Source organism: Crinia signifera, chromosome 7 (genome assembly GCF_055691185.1).
Source record: "Crinia signifera chromosome 7, ASM5569118v1, whole genome shotgun sequence".
NCBI classification, from domain to species: Eukaryota; Metazoa; Chordata; class Amphibia; order Anura; family Myobatrachidae; genus Crinia; species Crinia signifera.
Window position 1 is genome coordinate 55,669,489 of NC_139223.1, and position 19,570 is coordinate 55,689,058.

General features: G+C 44.7%; 1 protein-coding gene across 1 annotated transcript; it reads right to left on the reverse strand.

Moving 5' to 3' along the window:
• Nucleotides 1–626: 626 nt before the first annotated feature.
• Nucleotides 627–18,742, reverse strand: GET4 (guided entry of tail-anchored proteins factor 4). The gene is made up of 9 exons (XM_083153131.1): nucleotides 18,486–18,742; nucleotides 11,576–11,654; nucleotides 11,022–11,103; nucleotides 10,424–10,573; nucleotides 5,301–5,439; nucleotides 3,965–4,105; nucleotides 2,664–2,739; nucleotides 1,455–1,527; nucleotides 627–795 (listed from the first exon to the last, which is right to left on the reverse strand). Exons 1-9 carry the CDS (start codon nucleotides 18,635–18,637, stop codon nucleotides 704–706), a joined length of 984 nt encoding a protein of 327 aa, XP_083009257.1. The 5' UTR covers nucleotides 18,638–18,742; the 3' UTR covers nucleotides 627–703.
• Between the last annotated feature and the right edge of the window lie 828 nt (nucleotides 18,743–19,570).

Genomic DNA, 19,570 nt, shown 5'->3' on the forward strand with positions numbered 1-19,570 from the left:
TCACCAGCACTACAAACCCTTTTATACATAAAATAACAATTTCAGTGCCAATGTGACATCTTCTGGTATTTTATGGACTCTGCAGGGGAAAAAAAAAAATGTACAAAAATCACCTTATTTGTAATAAATACTGTATATTAAAAGAAAGTCCACCGTATTTAAATAATTGAAGAGCGAGTGTTTATATTGGCTGTGCCGCTAACAAACAAGACAATCACATGTGGGTGGGATGTGTGAAAAAAAAAAACAAGTTTAGCCCCATATCTTCAGAATAATTAGTGACGTTAGGCGGCGTTGTCGTTGCCAAGTTCACACAGATCTGGGATATGAGGTTAAGCTACAGGCAAAGTACAGGTGGAAGGACATAGGATGCAGGGAACACACTAGAAGGTTGATCTGCTTGGCTGTCACATTGTAAGGAAACCATGTACTTGCTTGGCATTCATAGAAATAATAAAAATATATATATATAGCAGGCTGGGTAAGATTGCCAACATTCACTCTAGCTATTCTTTCAGCTACCTCTGTGACATCATTTATTTAGCGCAAACACGTAATTGTTCCACCGTGGGGATGAGGACAGCTCATTACAGCCGATTACAAAAAGACCCTTCAAAAGACTCAGATCATGGAAAGGAGTCTTTCTGCTCCAGTTTTTATTGTTCCAATTCATGCAGCTCCTGGTGTATTGTATTTCTCTTGTTCAGTCTAGTTCGATGGGACTGCTGTCTTCCTGGCCATCTTCCACATCATCGTCTTCGTCACCAGCCCCCATTAGACTATTCAACAGGTTACCTGTGTGATGAAAGGTACATCAATATAGCGAAGGCCATGGGGCTGAAATGCGGAATTGTAACAATGAGAGTGTAGGGCTTATTTGTATGTATTCCTTTGGAATATTTGTTTTACTTTGAGTTTGTATGATGCACATCAGAACGGGTATGTATCATTGGTCAGACAGCAACTAGGTCGACAAGCAGTCGGTCGACATGGGGTTTTCACATTTTCATCCCGAATGTCGACACACTGAAACGTAGCTGCGTTTGCCATGCGCTGGGCACGGTGCCTCGCTACTCTCGGCACACTAATTAATTCTCCCAACACGGCCTAGTGGATGGTAGGGCATAAAATACCACCTGTCAGCACAAAAAAAAAAAAGAAGTGAAAAACCCCATGTCAACATTTTGACTGCCGACCTAATGACCCTGTCGACCTTCAGCCATGTCGACCTAGTGACCGTATTCCATCAGAACACAATTGTATACTGCGATCCTAATATGATTACCGGGTGCTTGGATATTGAACCTGGAATCCAGTTCTGTGCCAATCAGTGCTAGTCAGCTTACGTGGTGCTAACTACCCCTATTTGGGATGTTAATAAAGACTTTGCTTTTTCTTATGCATACAAATACCATTATTCATTATTGTGCTAAAACAAAAGACTTTCTACTTACCCAATAATCCCCCGTATGAAGATGACTGCTGAGGTGGTACGCCAAAGAATATCTGTCCTATCCTGTCCAAGTACTGTAACAGAATGAAAGAAGTTGGCCTGCATGTAGCGGAGACAGGCTTATTCACCACACAGATAAACAGCCCTGCGCACCAGTCTAGGGGGGAATAAGTCATATGTAGCAGTACTGGCTACAACGCATGTGTGCAAGTATGGCTGATGTGCATTCAGTTCTGAAACAGCCCCAGAAGGATTCATGCAATGTAGAAGGGGCTTAGTCTTTCAAAGATAAAATCCAGGGGGCTTTTTACTAGTAAAAGATGAAATTCTGCTGATCACTAGCAATCTCACTTGTCTACATTAGTTGAAGGGTAAATATGTTCAGCAGAACATTTGCAACAGTATTATTAACCTTCATGAAGAGAGCATGATCATTTTCACAAGGTAACTTATAAGAATCCCATACAGTAATTTGGCCTCTTGGGCTAAGCTCAGCCTGGCTGCAAATAATATACACATATACACACACACACACACACACACACACACACACACACACACACACTGAATAAATATCTGATCAGTGGCTCACTATACTGACTGTTCTCCCCTCACACACCTACTAAAGGCCCATACACATAATTATGAGCTGAAAGCTGCTCAGTTTTGCTGTTTGAGCTGCTTTCAGCTCAAAAGTCATCCAGTGTGTATGGCCCAGTGGTGATCCCTGATGTGCGCTCTCCGCATTGCTGCTGCTCATCTGCTAATATAACCGGCAGATAAGCAATGGGGTGGAAGGCTTTCTACAGCGTTCTGCAATGGAAAGCCATCCACCCCCAGGAAAATTGCTTAGATGGGCGAAAATTTCTCAGTGTGTATGCACGGAGCGATTTTCAGCCCAGAAATTTTCTCCATCATCAATGTACATACATGCTGGGCAAAATCTCCCAATGTGTATGGACCCTTAGATGTGCTGTACATTGCTGTGACCCCTGACCCACAGGCATACCTACTTGTGTTGTAGGCTGGCTATCTACTGCCTAGTATTACTTATGCCTTCTTTGAACATGATGATAAGAGATTCTGGACTCATAAGGATAAGACACCCAATGCCTTTACCCCAAAAGTTTCACCAAGTAACAGTGAAGCAAAGATATTTTATATTAAACGGTGTCCCCCACTGACATTCCAGAGAATAACTCACACCTACCTCATTGTACATAGGATCTCTTTTTAAAGACAGCTGATACTGTTCACACAATACTGTAAATACAGTTAATTTTCCACTGCAAAAAAAAATTAAAAAAAAAGGTTAAAATTATTTAAAAATGAAACCATTAAAAAATAAAAATCTCAAAACAAGAAATGTGTTACTGTACAAAAGGCTTTAGGAGAACATACTACATTGTAGCAGTCTATAATAAAGGGCATGTTGTGTCTGCTTCTTTATGATAATTACACTATATAGCCCGTACCTGGTGTAAATCCGCAAGGACTGAGACACAGTCTTTAGACTCCACCATTAGTCACACCTAGGGGGGCCAATCCCCGGATTGGGATCAACTGGATCCCGGCATTTGTGTGGCCTCTGCATCATGACTAGGTCATAGGTCACGCTGCGCAGGCTGTACTGTACTCTTGCATCTCGCCGCCAGAACTCTCACCACCTGCTCCCAGCTCCACTACAGAAGCTCCACCCTCAACTGCTTGGCGGCACACCCGGCAACTGCCTCCACGGTGTATCCAGATCTATATGTGAATCTGTACATATAAAACCACAGCAGTGTGCACTGTCTCACAGATGCAGGTGAAACACCTTGCTCCACTGCTTCCCACATTGCTGTTCTGTCTGACTCAGTCAGGCCCAAAAGGGCATGGGAACAAGAAGACTTTGTATACTTTACTGTACAATTCAAATATTCTCTTTAAAGAAGAATGGGAGGAGACTTCGTTATAAACGGTTGCCATTTATTCTGCCAACACAAAACAGAAGTCCACTCAATGGCGTCACTGAGCTGATCTACGGGGAAATAGCTGGAGGTTTGGAGAAAGGAGCGACCTGTTCCTCATCTGGAGGCAACTGAAGCTTAAATTCCCTGCACAGAGACATTCTCCATGACGGAATAAGAACTGGCACCTGATAACGCTGTATATGGTCCAAAAGAGAATAGTAGTAGTAGTCAGATAGAGACAAGTGAAATCCTCACTAATTACGGGCCTTATTCAGGTTTGTAAGTGAAGCAAAAAAGCACATTTGTGTCTGGAACAAACCATGTTGCCGTGCAAGGGGGAGGAAATAAATTTATAGGTTTTCAGTGCAGGGTAAATAGTGGCTGCTTTTGCAAGTAGCCCCCAAACATTAGATGTATTCTTACACTGAAATGGAGATTTCAGCTTGAACACATTGCACCTAAATCTAACGCTCTCTGCACATGTTACGTCGGAGTCAGGCACTAGGTCTATAAATGTACGTAGACAACTAATAGGGATCTAACAGCCACGACTGCTTACCCTTCTACAGCCAGTAGTAGAAACCAAATGAAGTTTAAAAGGGGCTGTACAAATGGAGGACCCTTTTCTATAGACGGATGCTTCTCAGTATACGTTGTGAACACCACCGAAGCGCTGCTTTTGTTTTTTAAACACAGGAATCTGCAAGAACAGAAGACATTAATATACATAGAATAATAGACCAAAGAGTTGGCCATACCCCTTCGCATGGAGCCGAAGGGGAGAGAAATCATTAGCTGGTCGCTGACCATCAAATTAATTTACTCCCTGACTTATTTCAGCCACTGAATGTGATGTCAGCGGCCCTCCCCGAGCAGCCAATGGGACACTTTTTATTGGGACACTCATAAATGTTGTGCATTCCCCTACTCCGGCCCCCTGTCCGCCAGCACCCTCTGTAAAACTCGCCGAAGCCGTCCACTCCTGGGATTTACACACGCGCAGAAACCCCAAACATCATGTTAGGGGCTGAATTTGGCACGAGTTTGACACCACTGCCCCTAGTGTAACATTGTATCATTTATATTGGCCTCTTGAACATCTGTCACCATTAATGCAGGGGATTTCTAATAGAATGCTATTTTTAGATTTAAATCCTTAGGGGGGTATTCAATCCCGGGGCACGACTGTCGATCCGTCCAGGCAGCCGTGACCCTGGCTCATTTTCGTTTTGCTCAACAGCATATCGCCAGGCTGGATTCAATGTCCCGCCTGCCGATTGGCGAAAAGGGGGGGGTGTCCGCATAAACGGCCTTGGATTTTTGAGATTCGGCCGTGATTGCGACAATTCACGGCCGTTATCGGCAAAATGGGCCCGGGAAAGACTGCACTGAATAGGCGCTCACCGCTATTTCCCCTGTCGGAAATAGTGGCGGGGATTAAATCCCCCCCTTAGCCTCCAATATAATCAATCAATGACAATATATGCCATACATTATCTACTACAAGATCTATGTGACATCGAAAAGACTATGATTATTTGTCCCTATAGATGAGTGGTTTAAAAGTCCATTCTCAGCATGTAAATGTTCTTATATTATACTAGCATTTTATAAGGAGATAATGCCCAATGTTATCAGGAGAGATCTGATTCTCTATGATGTGCTGCTGATTGGTTGCAGAGACCACAATCAACTACAGCAGCCAATCATCATTAAGCCAGCTGCGCACCTCTAAGGAGTCATTAGTGATTTTCCTGTCCACAAAGTGCCTTCATCTCCCCAATCCAGGAGGCACTTTGCAGCCATGACAGACTCGAATATTCCCAAAGAATATATATCAATAGACGTGTGATCCAGGAGCACATTACTACCAGACTGATAATCGCTGGACTTACTGCAGGACAGCCTGTGCCACAAACATGTCCACCTCGCTGCGATAGCCTCGGCTGGAGGAATGTTCTACTAACATATTGGCGCAGCCTTCACCATCAGACGAGTGCAGGAAGTGATAGCGGGATTCATAGTAGTTTTGCTCTGTAATGAAGAAAGTGATTTTATTCCACAAATAGAAAGCTGGCAATGAGCTAATAAACACACCTACAAGGCCTTGTTATCCCCCACGCTTGACAAAGTGACTACATAGATAAATATAGTGTTGTCATATCGATTTTACAAACAGCAAAATCCTTTAAGACCTAACACATGGCAATGGCAACTACACATGACTGCTCTGGCACACTAAAATTATAACAAACCTAGCCATGGGCAACAATAATATTCTGTGGGCGTAGAAGCACCATGCCATATACTCTACAATTGGGGGGGAGGACTTAAGGTAATCACAAGTTTAGAGTATTGCCAACAGCGGATGTACCTGGCCCGGTGTGTGTGTTTCAATACTCAAAGAAGATAGTCACATATTTGTCCACATCCATTCGTGTGACCCCCCTCTTAACTCTCAATCCCGGGTCACGACTGTCGATCCGTCTGGACAGCCGTGGCCCTGGCTCTTTTTAATTTTGCTCGACAGCATATCGCCAGGCAGGATTCAATGTCCCGCCTGCTGATCGGTGAAAAGGGGGACGTCTCCACATAAACAGCCGTGGATTGTCCAAATTCAGCTGTGTTCGCATAAATTCACAGCCGTTATCGTCAAAACGGGCCCGACAGCTTTTAAAGTCGGACCCGTTCTGTCAACCTGCCTCTTCAACGCTGTCAGGCAAGACAGCACTGAACAGGCGCCTGGCGGGATTTTCCCCGTCGGAAATAGCGGCAGGGATTGAATACACCCTTTGAGTGCCAAAATAATTTGTCAAAATAGGTGCGAAAGTTGCCAAGCAAACATTTTTATTCATCATAAATGTTCTATTGGGGGGTTGATTTGATTCCGCACAGAAAGCTTTACTTACTGTACTAGCTACATAAAGTCCCGCAGTATTGATCTATCACCTTACTATATAAGGGTTGTTGCTACCCTTCTCTGGTTATGCTTATATGGGGGAAGGAGATTGAGAAATTCTGGTGGGGTGCGCTCTCAGGACTGTGTGTCCCGCCGGGAGAGACATACAAGCGGGCCCCGCTTTAAAAATGCAGAAGTACCAGACGCACTTGACAGCATATGTCACTCCCATTACAGCAATTTACAAGGCCCCAGGTACCAGTGTACAATATAACTGCCAGGAAAGGTATAAAGGCAGATTTATTATATTATATATACACACACACACACATATATGCTATTCAGCAATGAAGCCCGAGAAACATAGAAACATAGAATTTGACGGCAGATAAGAACCATTTGGCCCATCTAGTCTGCCCCTTTTTTACCCTTCAGGTAAACTCAACCCTTTTTAATCCTTATTTCTTTGTAAGGATATTCATATGCCTATCCCAAGCATGTTTAAATTGTTCTACTGTCTTAGCCTCTACCACCTCTGATGGGAGGCTATTCCACTTATCCACTACCCTTTCTGTGAAGTAATTCTTTCTAACATTTCCCCTGAACCTACCTCCCTCCAGTTTCAGTGCATGTCCTCGTGTTTTATTACTTGTTTTCCTTTGAAGAAAATTTCCCACCTGTACTATGTTAAAACCCTTGATATATTTGAGAAGAACGGGAGTTTTTGAAATAACAATTATAGCACACCTGAAAACAATCAGAACAGTGAAATAACTATTACAAAATAAGAGCGAGTAGATACACTCTATTACTGGTGCATGCATAGTAGTCATATGGGGGGACATTAGTCTGATATAAATCAGACATTGAAGATATATGCAAATACCTATACATCATAGGATATCTAAGAGGGACAAATACCTTACCTCCCTCTCTTCCCCATAAGAAAATCCCTGCCTGCTGAATGATAGATTACCATCGATACCGATCAAATCTGGTACTCTACGGTTGAATGGTGATTGCCCAATAAGGAATAAAAGTACTCATTAAGGACACCCAGGATTGAAATATAGAGTATAAGAGCACATCACTCTAAAGTGTTCTCTTAAAGATGTACATTTTACTGTAGCTCTACTAATAATCAGACAAGATAAAATATTGCAACTGTTACAAATAAGAACTAGCACTTATGCTGCCCATACACGCTGCTAAGCGTGCTGAGCCGATGTGTGCTTTGAGGTGCGCGCTCCCGCGCACCTTATCGCAAGGAACAAAAAGTATGTGCTTGCACATACTTTTTGTACTTAGGTTTCATCAAATTGCATCGCATTGCATGCACAACGCATGCACATGCAATGCAATGTGATCCCTGCTATTGCAGCCCACAACGCACGCCCGCATCGGGACGTGTATGGGCTGCTTAAGACTAGAAAAAAAGGAAACAAATCACAAATACAGTGTTATGCTGCCCATACACTTGTGAGATATTGCATGCAATCATTCAATTTCGACCACATCTGGCCTATAAATCGAATGATTGTATGCACAAAATGTGTACCATTCGACGTGATGCGCGTCACGCCGGACGAATGTCGGGTCTCAAGATCTTATGGTTTTTAACCACATGCGATGCTCAAATGCAATCCGCTGGTGGGGGGGGGGGGGGGCCCGGAGGGAATGCTTTTTCAGAGGCCTGGGGAAGGGGAGAGTGGGCCGGAGGGACCGTTGGCGGCATGGGAGACGGCGGCATTGTAGGTTTAGTGCTAGCAGGCGGCGGGGGTCAGTCTGCGGTGGCGGCAGAAGTGTTTAAAACACTGGGCAGCACTCTGATAGACTGAGATAGCTCAGCCAATCAGGGGGCTGCCCAGTGTTTAAACACTTCTGCCGCCACCGCTGACCTCCACCACTGCCCGCTTGTGTTACTAATGCCGCCCTCTTCCAGCACACGATGTGCCATCTCGTGTGCTGCAAAGGGGACACTTTAGCAGCACAAGATGCGATCGGGTTCAATGGACATCGCATTGTGATGTTGCATCGAATCCGATCGCACAAGTGTATGGGCAGCATAACAGATAGAACAATATACAGTCTAATATATTGCTACAAAAAGAACAAAGGGAAACAACTCATGGAAATAAATGAACCAGAAATAAAATCAAACAGACCTTGGCTCACACTGTTATACAAATAAAAAACACAAATAAAGAAAAAAAGGACAGGAATAAGATAACACTGGTACAAGTGAGTCACATATTTCTCCAATAAAGGGGTCCCATATAGATTGAATAATCTGAATGTACAGTAGAAATTCCCGGACAATCAGTGACTCAGAAAAACACTATAACAAGCACACAAAATATGAACACATGGAATCAGCTTTCTAATCACCATTAATAATATTAATAAAAAGGTACATTTTATAAATCAGCTGGATTAGCTATAAGACATTCCTGAGAGTGCACCCTACCAGAATTTCTCAAACTCCTTCTCCCATATATTCATCATAATGACCTGTAATGTTTAGCTTCCATAGGAAATTGAATTTATATAACAAATGTGAGTGACTGGCATTTTTTTGCAGATATTTCATAAATCTGCAATGGAATGCCCTTCCACGCACAAGACTCTCCGAGCTTTCAAGCGTTCCCTAAAAACTCACCTCTTCAGGCAAGCCTATCATATTTAAGTTCAATACGCATAACCCTCTGAGGCACTTATTATATAGCTTCCCTTCTGGACCTACAAGCTATGCTATTACTTGTGCCTGTCCTTGTGTTTCCCTCCTATGTCCCTATAGATTGTAAGCTTGCAGCAGGGATCTTCTACCTCTAGGTCGGTCTGTTGTTACCTAGTTTGTTTTATCACTGTCTACAATTGCAAAGCGCAACGGAATCTGCTGCGCTATATAAGAAACTGTGAATAAATAAATAAATCTCTCACAGATGCTGGCACTCAAAGGCTGGTTTCACACACTCCGGCTGCTGCCGGACAGTGAAATCCCGCACGGCCAGGGAGCCGTGCCGCACACATTAGTTGTGAATGGACACTATTGTGTCCATTCACACGGGACGGTCATGGCCCGGCCGCACGGCTGCAGCCGGATCCCATCACTGGAAGGGACGGCTGCCGGGCTGTGGCCATCCCCACCATTGTAATCTGCTGAGTGCGGCACGGCTCCCTGGCCGTGTGGGTTTTCGCCGTCCGGCAGGAGCTGGAGTCTGTGAAACCAGCCAAAGGGTTAAACCAGGTATACCCTGATGCTGCAGAGCTCTCCTGGCCAATCTCTAACATATCTATTACCCTGCTTACCAAGCACCTGAGACGCCACCCGCCCGAATCCCCTTGGTACCATGCTAGATGTGTACGAGAGCACATCCCCTCGCATGCCTCGCCGACCATGAAATGATTTCTCCTGACTTCTCTGAACTGACTTATTTAGGAGCGCTAGGACGAAGACGGGGCAGGCGGCTGATGTCCTGTGATGTCAGCGGCCTGTCCGTGCACCCATGGGAACGCCCTTAAAATGCTGGGCGAGCCCCGTTTTCGCCCCCCAGCCCGCCCTCCCTCCCCAAGGCGAATGGCCAAGCAAGTGTGTAACTTGCCAAAGTCGTCGACTTTGAGGCTGACTATCGAGGCTGAGGCCGAATTCAGATGGCTATAAGCGATCCTGAATCAGCCACTAAGTCACACAGTGGTAAAACTCAAAAGGGATCAAGCAGCATACAAGCTGAAATCGTATTGCTAGCAAACCATATGGTTCTTCAGCTGTAAAGGTCAAAGAACCATGCTCCTATTCCCACTCCAGGCTGCAAGCTGTGGGCAGAGGTTTATGTGGAAAATAGACTTTACAGCCAAGAGAACTATCAACTGCTCTTATCTTTGGGAGTGATAATGGGAGAAAGGAAAAATACACAGACATTAGATCATACATACATCAGATAATTAAACACCATGTAGAGGCTAGGCCTGTGTATCACATGAAAACATAATAACAAACACTTGATGATGAGGAATATATGAAGCTGCAAAAGATGGTAGGGATGTACAAAATAAAGGATCCCCCTCAGCCATCATGCCTTTGCAGGACACAATGTCCTTATGATTGGTAGTATACCATACCTTTCCATAACGTAATAGCCAGTAATTGATGTAGTTTCGGATGACCTAGTTTGCCTGATCCCCCAGTTGACCACTTCAGAGCCCGGGAGACAAAAGCTACTCTTTCCGGAGAGTTTGGATCCATCAAACTAAACAATTTGGCGAGGTTCTCTGCAGGGAGACAACGTGACAGCAGGTTTTAACACAAAGACCCAACAACATGTGAGGGTCATTCGCAGAAAATGGAGATGGGCTAACGTACAACAAGACACCACACACGTCAACACTTCATCTCCTAGTTGTGCATTTAAATCTAAAATTTCTAAGGTTTAAAATATGTATAAACGTATTAAAAAGATGAGAACAAGTTGGCCACCCGGTAATCCATTCTCTTATCCTATGGCTATAGCTTGTCAAAGTGGTCATCTTTTGACCAACATGTCCGGTACTGTTCCCCTCGAATATAATCATGAACAGTGGTAGGACGTCTCATTGACATGATCTTTGGGATGTGATGCTTTATAGCCAACGGAATCTTCAAAAGGGATGACGTGCTACATGTAAAAGCCTCTGAAGAACATGGTCTTGCTGGATTGAAGGCCCAGGAGCTCACACTCACCTAGCAACTCATCCGTCACTTTAGCCTCAGACTTCTCTAAGGACTCCAAGACGAGCATGGAGAGATCGGCAGCACTGTTTTGCTTCAAGGAAGAAAAACTAGGAGTTAGAAAGTTGAGTAACAGCATTTTTTAGGTAATAAAAGTCAAACGTCAGCCAGATAGAGGAATGATTAGGTAAAGCCTTTCAGTGTGGGACTAAAAAGAAGTGTACACACAGTGCTATTGGTGGCCACCGGGACCCGGGATCGGGTGGCAGGGAGCGGGGGCCGTGGCCCTCCTTTCGATCTAGCAGAAATAGACTTGCCTGCACAGTATTTCTTTTTTTGATTCCCAAACCTCGAGCCACCCATCGAGATCAAATCTAGATCGAATGCATCTTAATACTGTGTAAATCTGACTAACTCTCTTCCATTTTGACTATAGTCAAAATCGAATAGAAGGTTAGTCAAAATTGCACCATGTGTACACAGCATGTACCATTCATGACCAAATAATACAAGATGAATGTTTCATAGATAGGACAAACATGATTAATAATCAAAAGTGCTCTTACTTGTCCATGGCTGAAAAACAGCAAAGCCCCAGAATACATTAGTTCCCTCGCTTCTGCATGTTTGTTCTGTGACATATACCTGGAACACAGACAGGAGTGACATCAGGTTTACATTTGTAAAACAAATGTCCAGACATATTCACCAGCCAGGACAAATGACGTTGCTCCAGTCCCTGTTTTTGCAATGGACTAAAGTGGCCTCTATTTTTTACTACAGGGGTGGCCAAACTGGTCCTCCATAACCCTTTTAGTTCATGTTCTGTAGACCACCTGCAAAATGTGACAGCAATGACCACACCTGTGCAGCAGCTCCCTCTCTGAAAACAGTGACCTGTTAAGGAACGTTATGTATTGGGTGGCCACCCCTGTGTTACTATACTGGCACAAACATAAGGTGGGTGACTTTATGTAACATAAGTGCTCACACATATTGGTGTTAATTATATTCTACACAATGTGCTTAGCGTCAGGAGGGAAATCCGTGCGTGGCTAGGTCGAAGAAAGCCGGTACTCACGGGTGTTCAACCAGGAGTAGTGGCATTTTCTGACTTAAGTGTCTCCGCGATGCTGTTTGCCCTGTGTAGAGTTTGAGAACCGCTGTACTAGATGTTGTGTTTCCAAAAATATAATTATTATGTATATCAATTATGAATCAATTTAAAAACTAGTTAAACCAGTTGAATAAAGGAAGTCTTTAGGGAAGAGATGCTATTAAAAACCAGTAAGACAAATATAAAATGCTTCAGATCACTTTCAGTATCGACTTGATATACTTGTGCGTCTCGTCTATTTCCCAGTCTTACTATACTGTACATGTTACAGGTTAACACTCATCATGTATGTGCCAGCACTGGTGTAACCCATAAGGGCTTTACGCCACTACTCTTTCCCTACTACATTCCCTGAAATTATAAAAATCTATTGTCACTTATCCTGGCTATTCAGATACCATACAAACCTGTGGAAATGGTAATTCCTTGTTAAAGTAAAAATCTAGACAGGTTCAGGATAAACCAGGTAAGTCTCTGTGCATAAGATACAAAAGTTGTACAGAGAACGTACTGAGTGGTACATGTCATCCTAAAACAGTATGTGGATATTACAGGGACACTGATCTAAACACACATAATTCTGGCCAGAGAACCACAGACAGGAGGTGATCTCTGCAAATGAAGTAGATCAGCAGTTACAATACTGGTTGCCTGTCTAGATTCTACTAGATCAGGGGTCCTCAAACTATTTTACTCTGGGACCCCATCAGACATTAAAATGAATTACAGGACCCCAGCAAGTTACTGCAGAAGGTTATCACATCACATGTGTAGTCCGCAGACAGCATTGTGGAGGCACAAAATGATGGGAGGAGTCTAACATAACAGACAATTCAATGGATTTTTCAGACTCCTTGAATCACTGACAGATTAGGAAAGTAATCAGCCTGATGGTCAGAAACATGGAGTCGTGACCCCATGCTGAGAAGGTCGGGACCCACAGTTTGAGAACCGCTGTACTAGATTTTGGGTACTCTTACACAGAGGTAAGCTAAGTAATGCCAGGAATACGTCGTTTAGCTCAGTGGTACAGTGTACAAACTGCAGCCACCTACACCTTGCTCAGAATGATGATAGATTGTCACCAGCTGGGGTTATTACAAAGGCTGTGCAGTCTACAGCTTCAAAATAAAACGATATCATCTATATATGTGTCTAGTGTCCGTGAGTCTCCGATACTCTGCCAACTCTGCCATCTGCTGGTAGAGTGAAACCACATCTCTTTCTCACACATGTACAAACACAGAACGTAGCAGACTAGCTTTTGAAGCTTTTGCTTTCAGCGGGCTTACTAGTATGTGAATATGAGTGATGACATTAACACATGAGTAAGCATCCGAGTTATCACTCCCTAACACTCCATCAGACCAATCTCTTGTCTGTGAACATACGAGCCAGAACAATATCTTACAGAAAATAAACTTTAAACAGCAAGAGGACAATGGTAATAAAGTAATGCTGACCAAAACAATCAATCAGAACAGCAGAGTTTGTTTAGTTTTCCTGAGTGTAGCGCCCGGTACACTCTTCCCTGATCACTAGGTAGCTCAGATGGGACCTGGAGTATAGGTTGACAGTGTCTAGGTCAACAGCAAAAGGTCACCACGCGGTTTACACAATATTTTTTCTTTTTCATTTATTGGGCTGTTACATACCGATCTGTTCCATGTGGGAACAGTGTGCTGAAAGCACCAATAGCGGAGTAAGGCACCTGGCCCGGAGCATGGCGCGTAAAGCGTGACATGCGAGGGTACGCGGTACACTAAATGGGATCCTATGTCAACCCTGACAAAACCGTGGAAAACTCATGTCAAACTTTCCATATGTCATCCATTTCCATGGGTTGACCTTATGTATGTCGACCTATTGTCTATGTATCGATCCATACACAGAGCAGATAAATGATCAGGAGGTTGGGCATCTTACACATTAAACTGCTCATAAAATGTGACCTCCCATGAAAACCGTTTGCAGGATTGTTTCAAGCCATTGCATATGTATAATATTATTGGGTCGTTAAGGAGATATTGGAAGGCCAGATGAATAATTGTAGAAGCGTGTATCTACTGGACACAATAATATGACCTTAACTAGTTAACAGCCGTGGCGATGATTAGCAGCATCATGCATTAGTTACATGAACAGCTGTGGTGATGATTGGCAGCACCATGTATTAGTTACTGTACATGAACAGCTGTGGTGATGATTAGAAGCACCATGTATTAGTTACTGTACATGAACAGACGTGGCGATGATTAGCAGCACCATGTATTAGTTACATCACAGCTGTGGTGATGATTAGCAGCACCATGTATAAGTTACATGAACATCCGTGGTGATGATTAGCAGCACTATGCATTTGTTACTGGAGAATACAGGACCATAAACAGCCATGTTGATGATTAGCAGCACCATGTATTAGTTACTGTACATGAACAGCCGTGGCGATGATTAGCAGCACCGTGTATTAGTTACTGTACATGAACAGCCATGGTGATGATTAGCAGCACCGTGCATTAGTTACATGAACAGCCGTGTTGATGATTAGCAGCACTATGCATTAGTTACATGAACAGCCGTGTTAATGATTAGCAGCACCATGTATTAGTTAATGTACATGAACAGCCGTGGTGCTGGTTAGAAGCAGCACCATGCATTCGCTACTGGAGAATACAGGCCATGAACTGCTGTGGTGAGGATTAGCAGCACAATGTATTAGTTACTGGAGACGACAGGACCATGAACAGTCGTGGTGATGATTAGCAGCACCATGTATTAGTTCAGGGCTGGGCAATTGCGGCCCTCCAGATGTTGATGAACTACACATCCCAGCATGCCTTGCATCAGTTTCAGCATGGCCACATAGCAAAACAAATGCAAAGCATCCTGGGATGTGTAGTTCATCAACATCTGGAGGGCCGCAATTGCCCAGCCCTGTATTAGTTACTGTACATGATAAGCCGTGGTGATGATTAGCAGCGCCATGTTTTAGTTACTGGAGAATACATGACCATGAACAGCTGTGGTGATGATTAGCAGCACCATGCATTAGTTACTGTACATGAACAGCCGTGGTGATGATTAGCAGCACCATGTATTAGTTACTGGAGAATACAGGACCATGAACAGCCGTGGTGAGGATTAGCAGCACCATGTATTAGTTACTGTACATGAACAGCCGTGGTGATGATTAGCAGCACCATGCATTAGTTACTGGAGAGTACGGGACCATGAACAGCCGTGGTGATGATTAGCAGCACCATGTATTAGTTACTGTACATGAACAGCCGTGGTGATGATTAGCAGCGCCATGTTTTAGTTACTGGAGAATACAGGACCATGAACAGCTGTGGTGATGATTAGCAGCACCATGTATTAGTTACTGGAGAATACAGGACCATGAAGAGCCGTGGTGATGATTAGCAGCACCATGTATTAGTTACTGGAGAATACAGGACCATGAAGAGCCGTGGTGATGATTAGCAGCACCATGCATTAGTTACTGTACATGAACAGCTGTGGTGATGATTAGCAGCACCATGTATGAGTTACTGGAGAATACAGGACCATGAACAGCCGTGGTGATGATTAGCAGCACCATGTATTAGTTACTGTACATGAACAGCCATGGTGATGATTAGCAGCACCATGCATTAGTTACTGGAGAATACAGGACCATGAACAGCCGTGGTGATGCATTAGTTACATGAAGAGCCATGGTGGTGATTAGCAGCACTATGCAATAGTTACTGTAGAGGAAGGTTAGCAGAATGGGTTAATTTAATACCTTAAAAAACCCAAAATTTTAAGTTCTTGATTTTATTTTCTCTTTAAAAGTTATTCAAATGAAAGTGCCTAGAACGGGGTGGCCAAAACCATGATCACAATCTACGGTTATAAGAAGGGCTAAACCCAGGCTCTGTGTAATGGGCAACCTGAGTCCGACTTGGCTTAGGAATGTGAAAGGGGTATTTATGGTTCACCTTCTTCACCAAGATCTTCATATCGGAATGTAAAAAAAAGTTATAATAGGGTCTTCTAAATACAGCCTGAAACATGGCAGTAAGGGGCAGATTGGAAGGTACTTTATCTCTTTCCTAGTCTTAAACCCCTTACACATGGACTATTTCAGCCACAATTGCTGGGGATATGGTTACTGAGTGGCCATATCCCTGTGTATACAAGGCGACAGTCGCCAGGAGCGCGCTCCCGGGACCAGCCCTGCAGTGGAGCAGCTTTCCTGGCAGTGTGTTGTTTTCACCACCGATCATCGCTGGTCGCTGATTAAAATGGGACGCTCAGCAATATATCGACAAGCGACCAATCGCTCCGTGTGTACAGAGCTTTAAGGTGCGCACACAGTACACTAAAATATATTTTATAACGATATGCACGACAATTATAGGATTCTGCATATCGTCTAGTGTGTGCACAATATATCGTGAATGATGCACGCTCCCACAGGCCATTAATGACCATCCCCCTATTGTGTGAACATGCAGTCAAATTATGCCAATAACATCAATGACTGCATGTTCAGCGGGGGATGGACAGTATCATTAACGTTATCATTTAGTTTGTATGCACTATATCGTATGCTTGGTGAGATCGTTCAAGATATCGCTCATGGAGTGGATGAACAGTATTGCTGAGGTGTTCGATTATTGTATGATGTGGTATTAATTACACAGTGATTAAGTATTGAGTATGATCATTGTGGCAGAACATATGGGGAAAGCCTGTGAGCATTTTTTCTTGCAAGTGGTGTGCCGGGATTACCATTCAGATACGTAGACATAGAAAGTATATACCAGCCACTAGTTCCGACAGGGGAAATAGCGGCCCCCTCCTATTCAATGCTGCCGTTTCCGACAAAACAGATATGACCATAAAAGAAGTTGGATCTGTTTTGTCGGAAACGGCGGTGGCTTGTCACATTTACGGCCGTTTCTCAACAATCCAATCCATGTTTTCGCCAAACATTGGACTTTCTGACACTGAAAACATTGAATTAAGACTGTCGAGTTCCTTTCGAGCGGAATGAAAATGCCCTGAGATTCTGATTGTTGGGACGTTACAACAGTCAGAATCCCAGATTGAATACCCCACCATAGTGAAAGGATTTCTAGAATAGCGGAACACACTTTGGTACTGGGGCAGTACGGACGGTGTTATGGTTAGCATTACTGCCTCACAGCACTGAGGTCATGTGTTCAATTCCCACCATGGCCCTAGCTGTGCGGAGTTTGTATATTCTCCCCGTACTTGTGTGGGTTTCCTCCGGGTACTCCGGTTTCCTCCCACAATCCAAAAATATACTGGTAGGTTAGTTGGCTCCAAACAAATTAACCCTAGAATGTCTGTGTGTGCCTGTACATGTGATAAGGAATATAGATTGTAAGCTCCACTGGGGCAGGGGCTGATGTGAATGTTTAAATATTCTCAGTAAAGTGCTGCGGAATATGTGTGCGCTATATAAGAAACTGTTTATAAATAAATAATTATGGGGGAAGACAGAAAGGTAACATAAGGAATAACTCTCACACAAGGTAACTACAGATGGAGCAGCTCTCAATGGAGCGGCTCCTGGTGATTGAATCGCCGTCCCACACCAGCCGCTGCCTTCCGACAGGCTCCAGGCTCCACTCCCTGAAGCAGGGTAGTCGCTCTCCGCCGCCTTGCTGATGGGGACACACGAGTGTGTGAGAATTTGCGCATCCCCGTCAGATTGAGCACCTCTCCGCCAGCGCAGGTTCTCTGGCAATCCTGCTTGCTGGCAGGTGCTCCATCTGTATTTTATATAGAAGCACCAGTCTCCCTGCAGTTGTGGAAGGGACCCAGGGGTTGATTGGCTGGTGCGTTATCACCTTCCAATTTATCTCTTAATAAATCTGCCCAACAAACACTAAAGGAATTCAAGAATGCAGGAGACAAGCATAGGTCTATTATTAAAAATACACATATGGGAAAGCTGCCCTGGTCTGTAGGTTATTTCCTCCCCTATGGGCAGTGGCACAGCTGCTAGGTCCCCTGTCCTAACTTGACTACAGGGGGGCAGAGTGCAGCCTACACGGTGAGCCCTCTGGGGAGAACAGCCACAGGGTTACGGTAAATAAGCCTCGGGCCAAGCGAAAAAAGCCCCATAGCAACTAGAGAGCCGCAGCCAATCAGCAGCCAGGAGGTGTCAGGTCTTCTGACAGCTGAAGGGTTAACAGACGACTGTTGACAGATTGACGCAACGTTCAACCAGTCGCAGAGCGCCCAGCGCGCCCCACCCTCTCTAGCAACCACCAATCAGTACGGCTCCGGGGAAAGGGCCTTGGAAAGCTCTGGAACGTTACAGCCCGAGCGAGAATTACCTGAAGAACAGAGTTCGGTACATCTGGTGTGCCTCGTAGTAGTCTCCCTTCTCCACGCTGGCCCGCAGCTTTCCCTCCACCCGCTGCACCCCGCCTCGGTTCCGGGCGCTGCCTTTGGAGCCCTCCTGCTCCGCCATCGCAGCAGCCATCATGGGGACGGGCACAGAAACGTCACCTGAGCGGCGCAAATCAGCGCACGCCCGTTCCCCTCCTCTACGTACGGAAGCCGCGGGCAGTCACAATGCGGAGAAACCGCTGACGATGTCACGTGATGCGGCGGCCCAGCAACTGATTGGCTAGTTCCCGGTGTGATGGCTAGATAGGGTTGTGACTAGTTCTCCTTCAACGAATGGACCCGGATGTGATATCAGAAATTGTGAGAGAAGCCTTGAAGCAGTTTTTATTTTGTCTCAAGTAACCTGTGTCAATTGAAGCGAGCTGTGCCCAAAACGTGGCGAGTGAAGCGAGCCTGCAAGGATACAATGCAGCTGAAATAAAAGAAAACCTTTTATTCATGGTTGCCTACCCGACCCTCTCCTTCAGGGAGAAAATGCTCTGCTCCTGGACTTCCCTGGTAATGTGGGATTGCCATCACCTGTGGTTAAACACCTTTCTTATCAATTTCCTAGCTAACAATTTATCTTTGGTGTTCAGAAAGGAAATTTGGTACTTGTGTATTTTGGCGGCGCCCCCGATCTCCATCGCGCAATGTTTTAATCGCATCGCATGCCATGCACCTGATGGCATGCGATGCGACGCGATTTTTGCCCCCTATGCGATGAAAGATTGTATAAGCACCCTAAAGGGTGCTTTTAAGCACCCAATGTTAAATGCACCCCCACGCCACCCCCCCACTATAAACGTGAACCCGAAGCGTGGCGAGCGGCGGCGGTACGCGTCCTTCGACCTTTTCATACCCCCACTATCCACGTCGGCGTGGAGTTGAGAATAGAAAGTGTGGCGAGCCACCGAGCCCGAAGCGTGGCGAGCGGACGCGGATACCTTCACAGGTATCGGAGTCCCCTCGCTTCGGGCTCGCTGCGCTCACCACACTTTATATTCTCAACTCCACGCCGACGTGGATA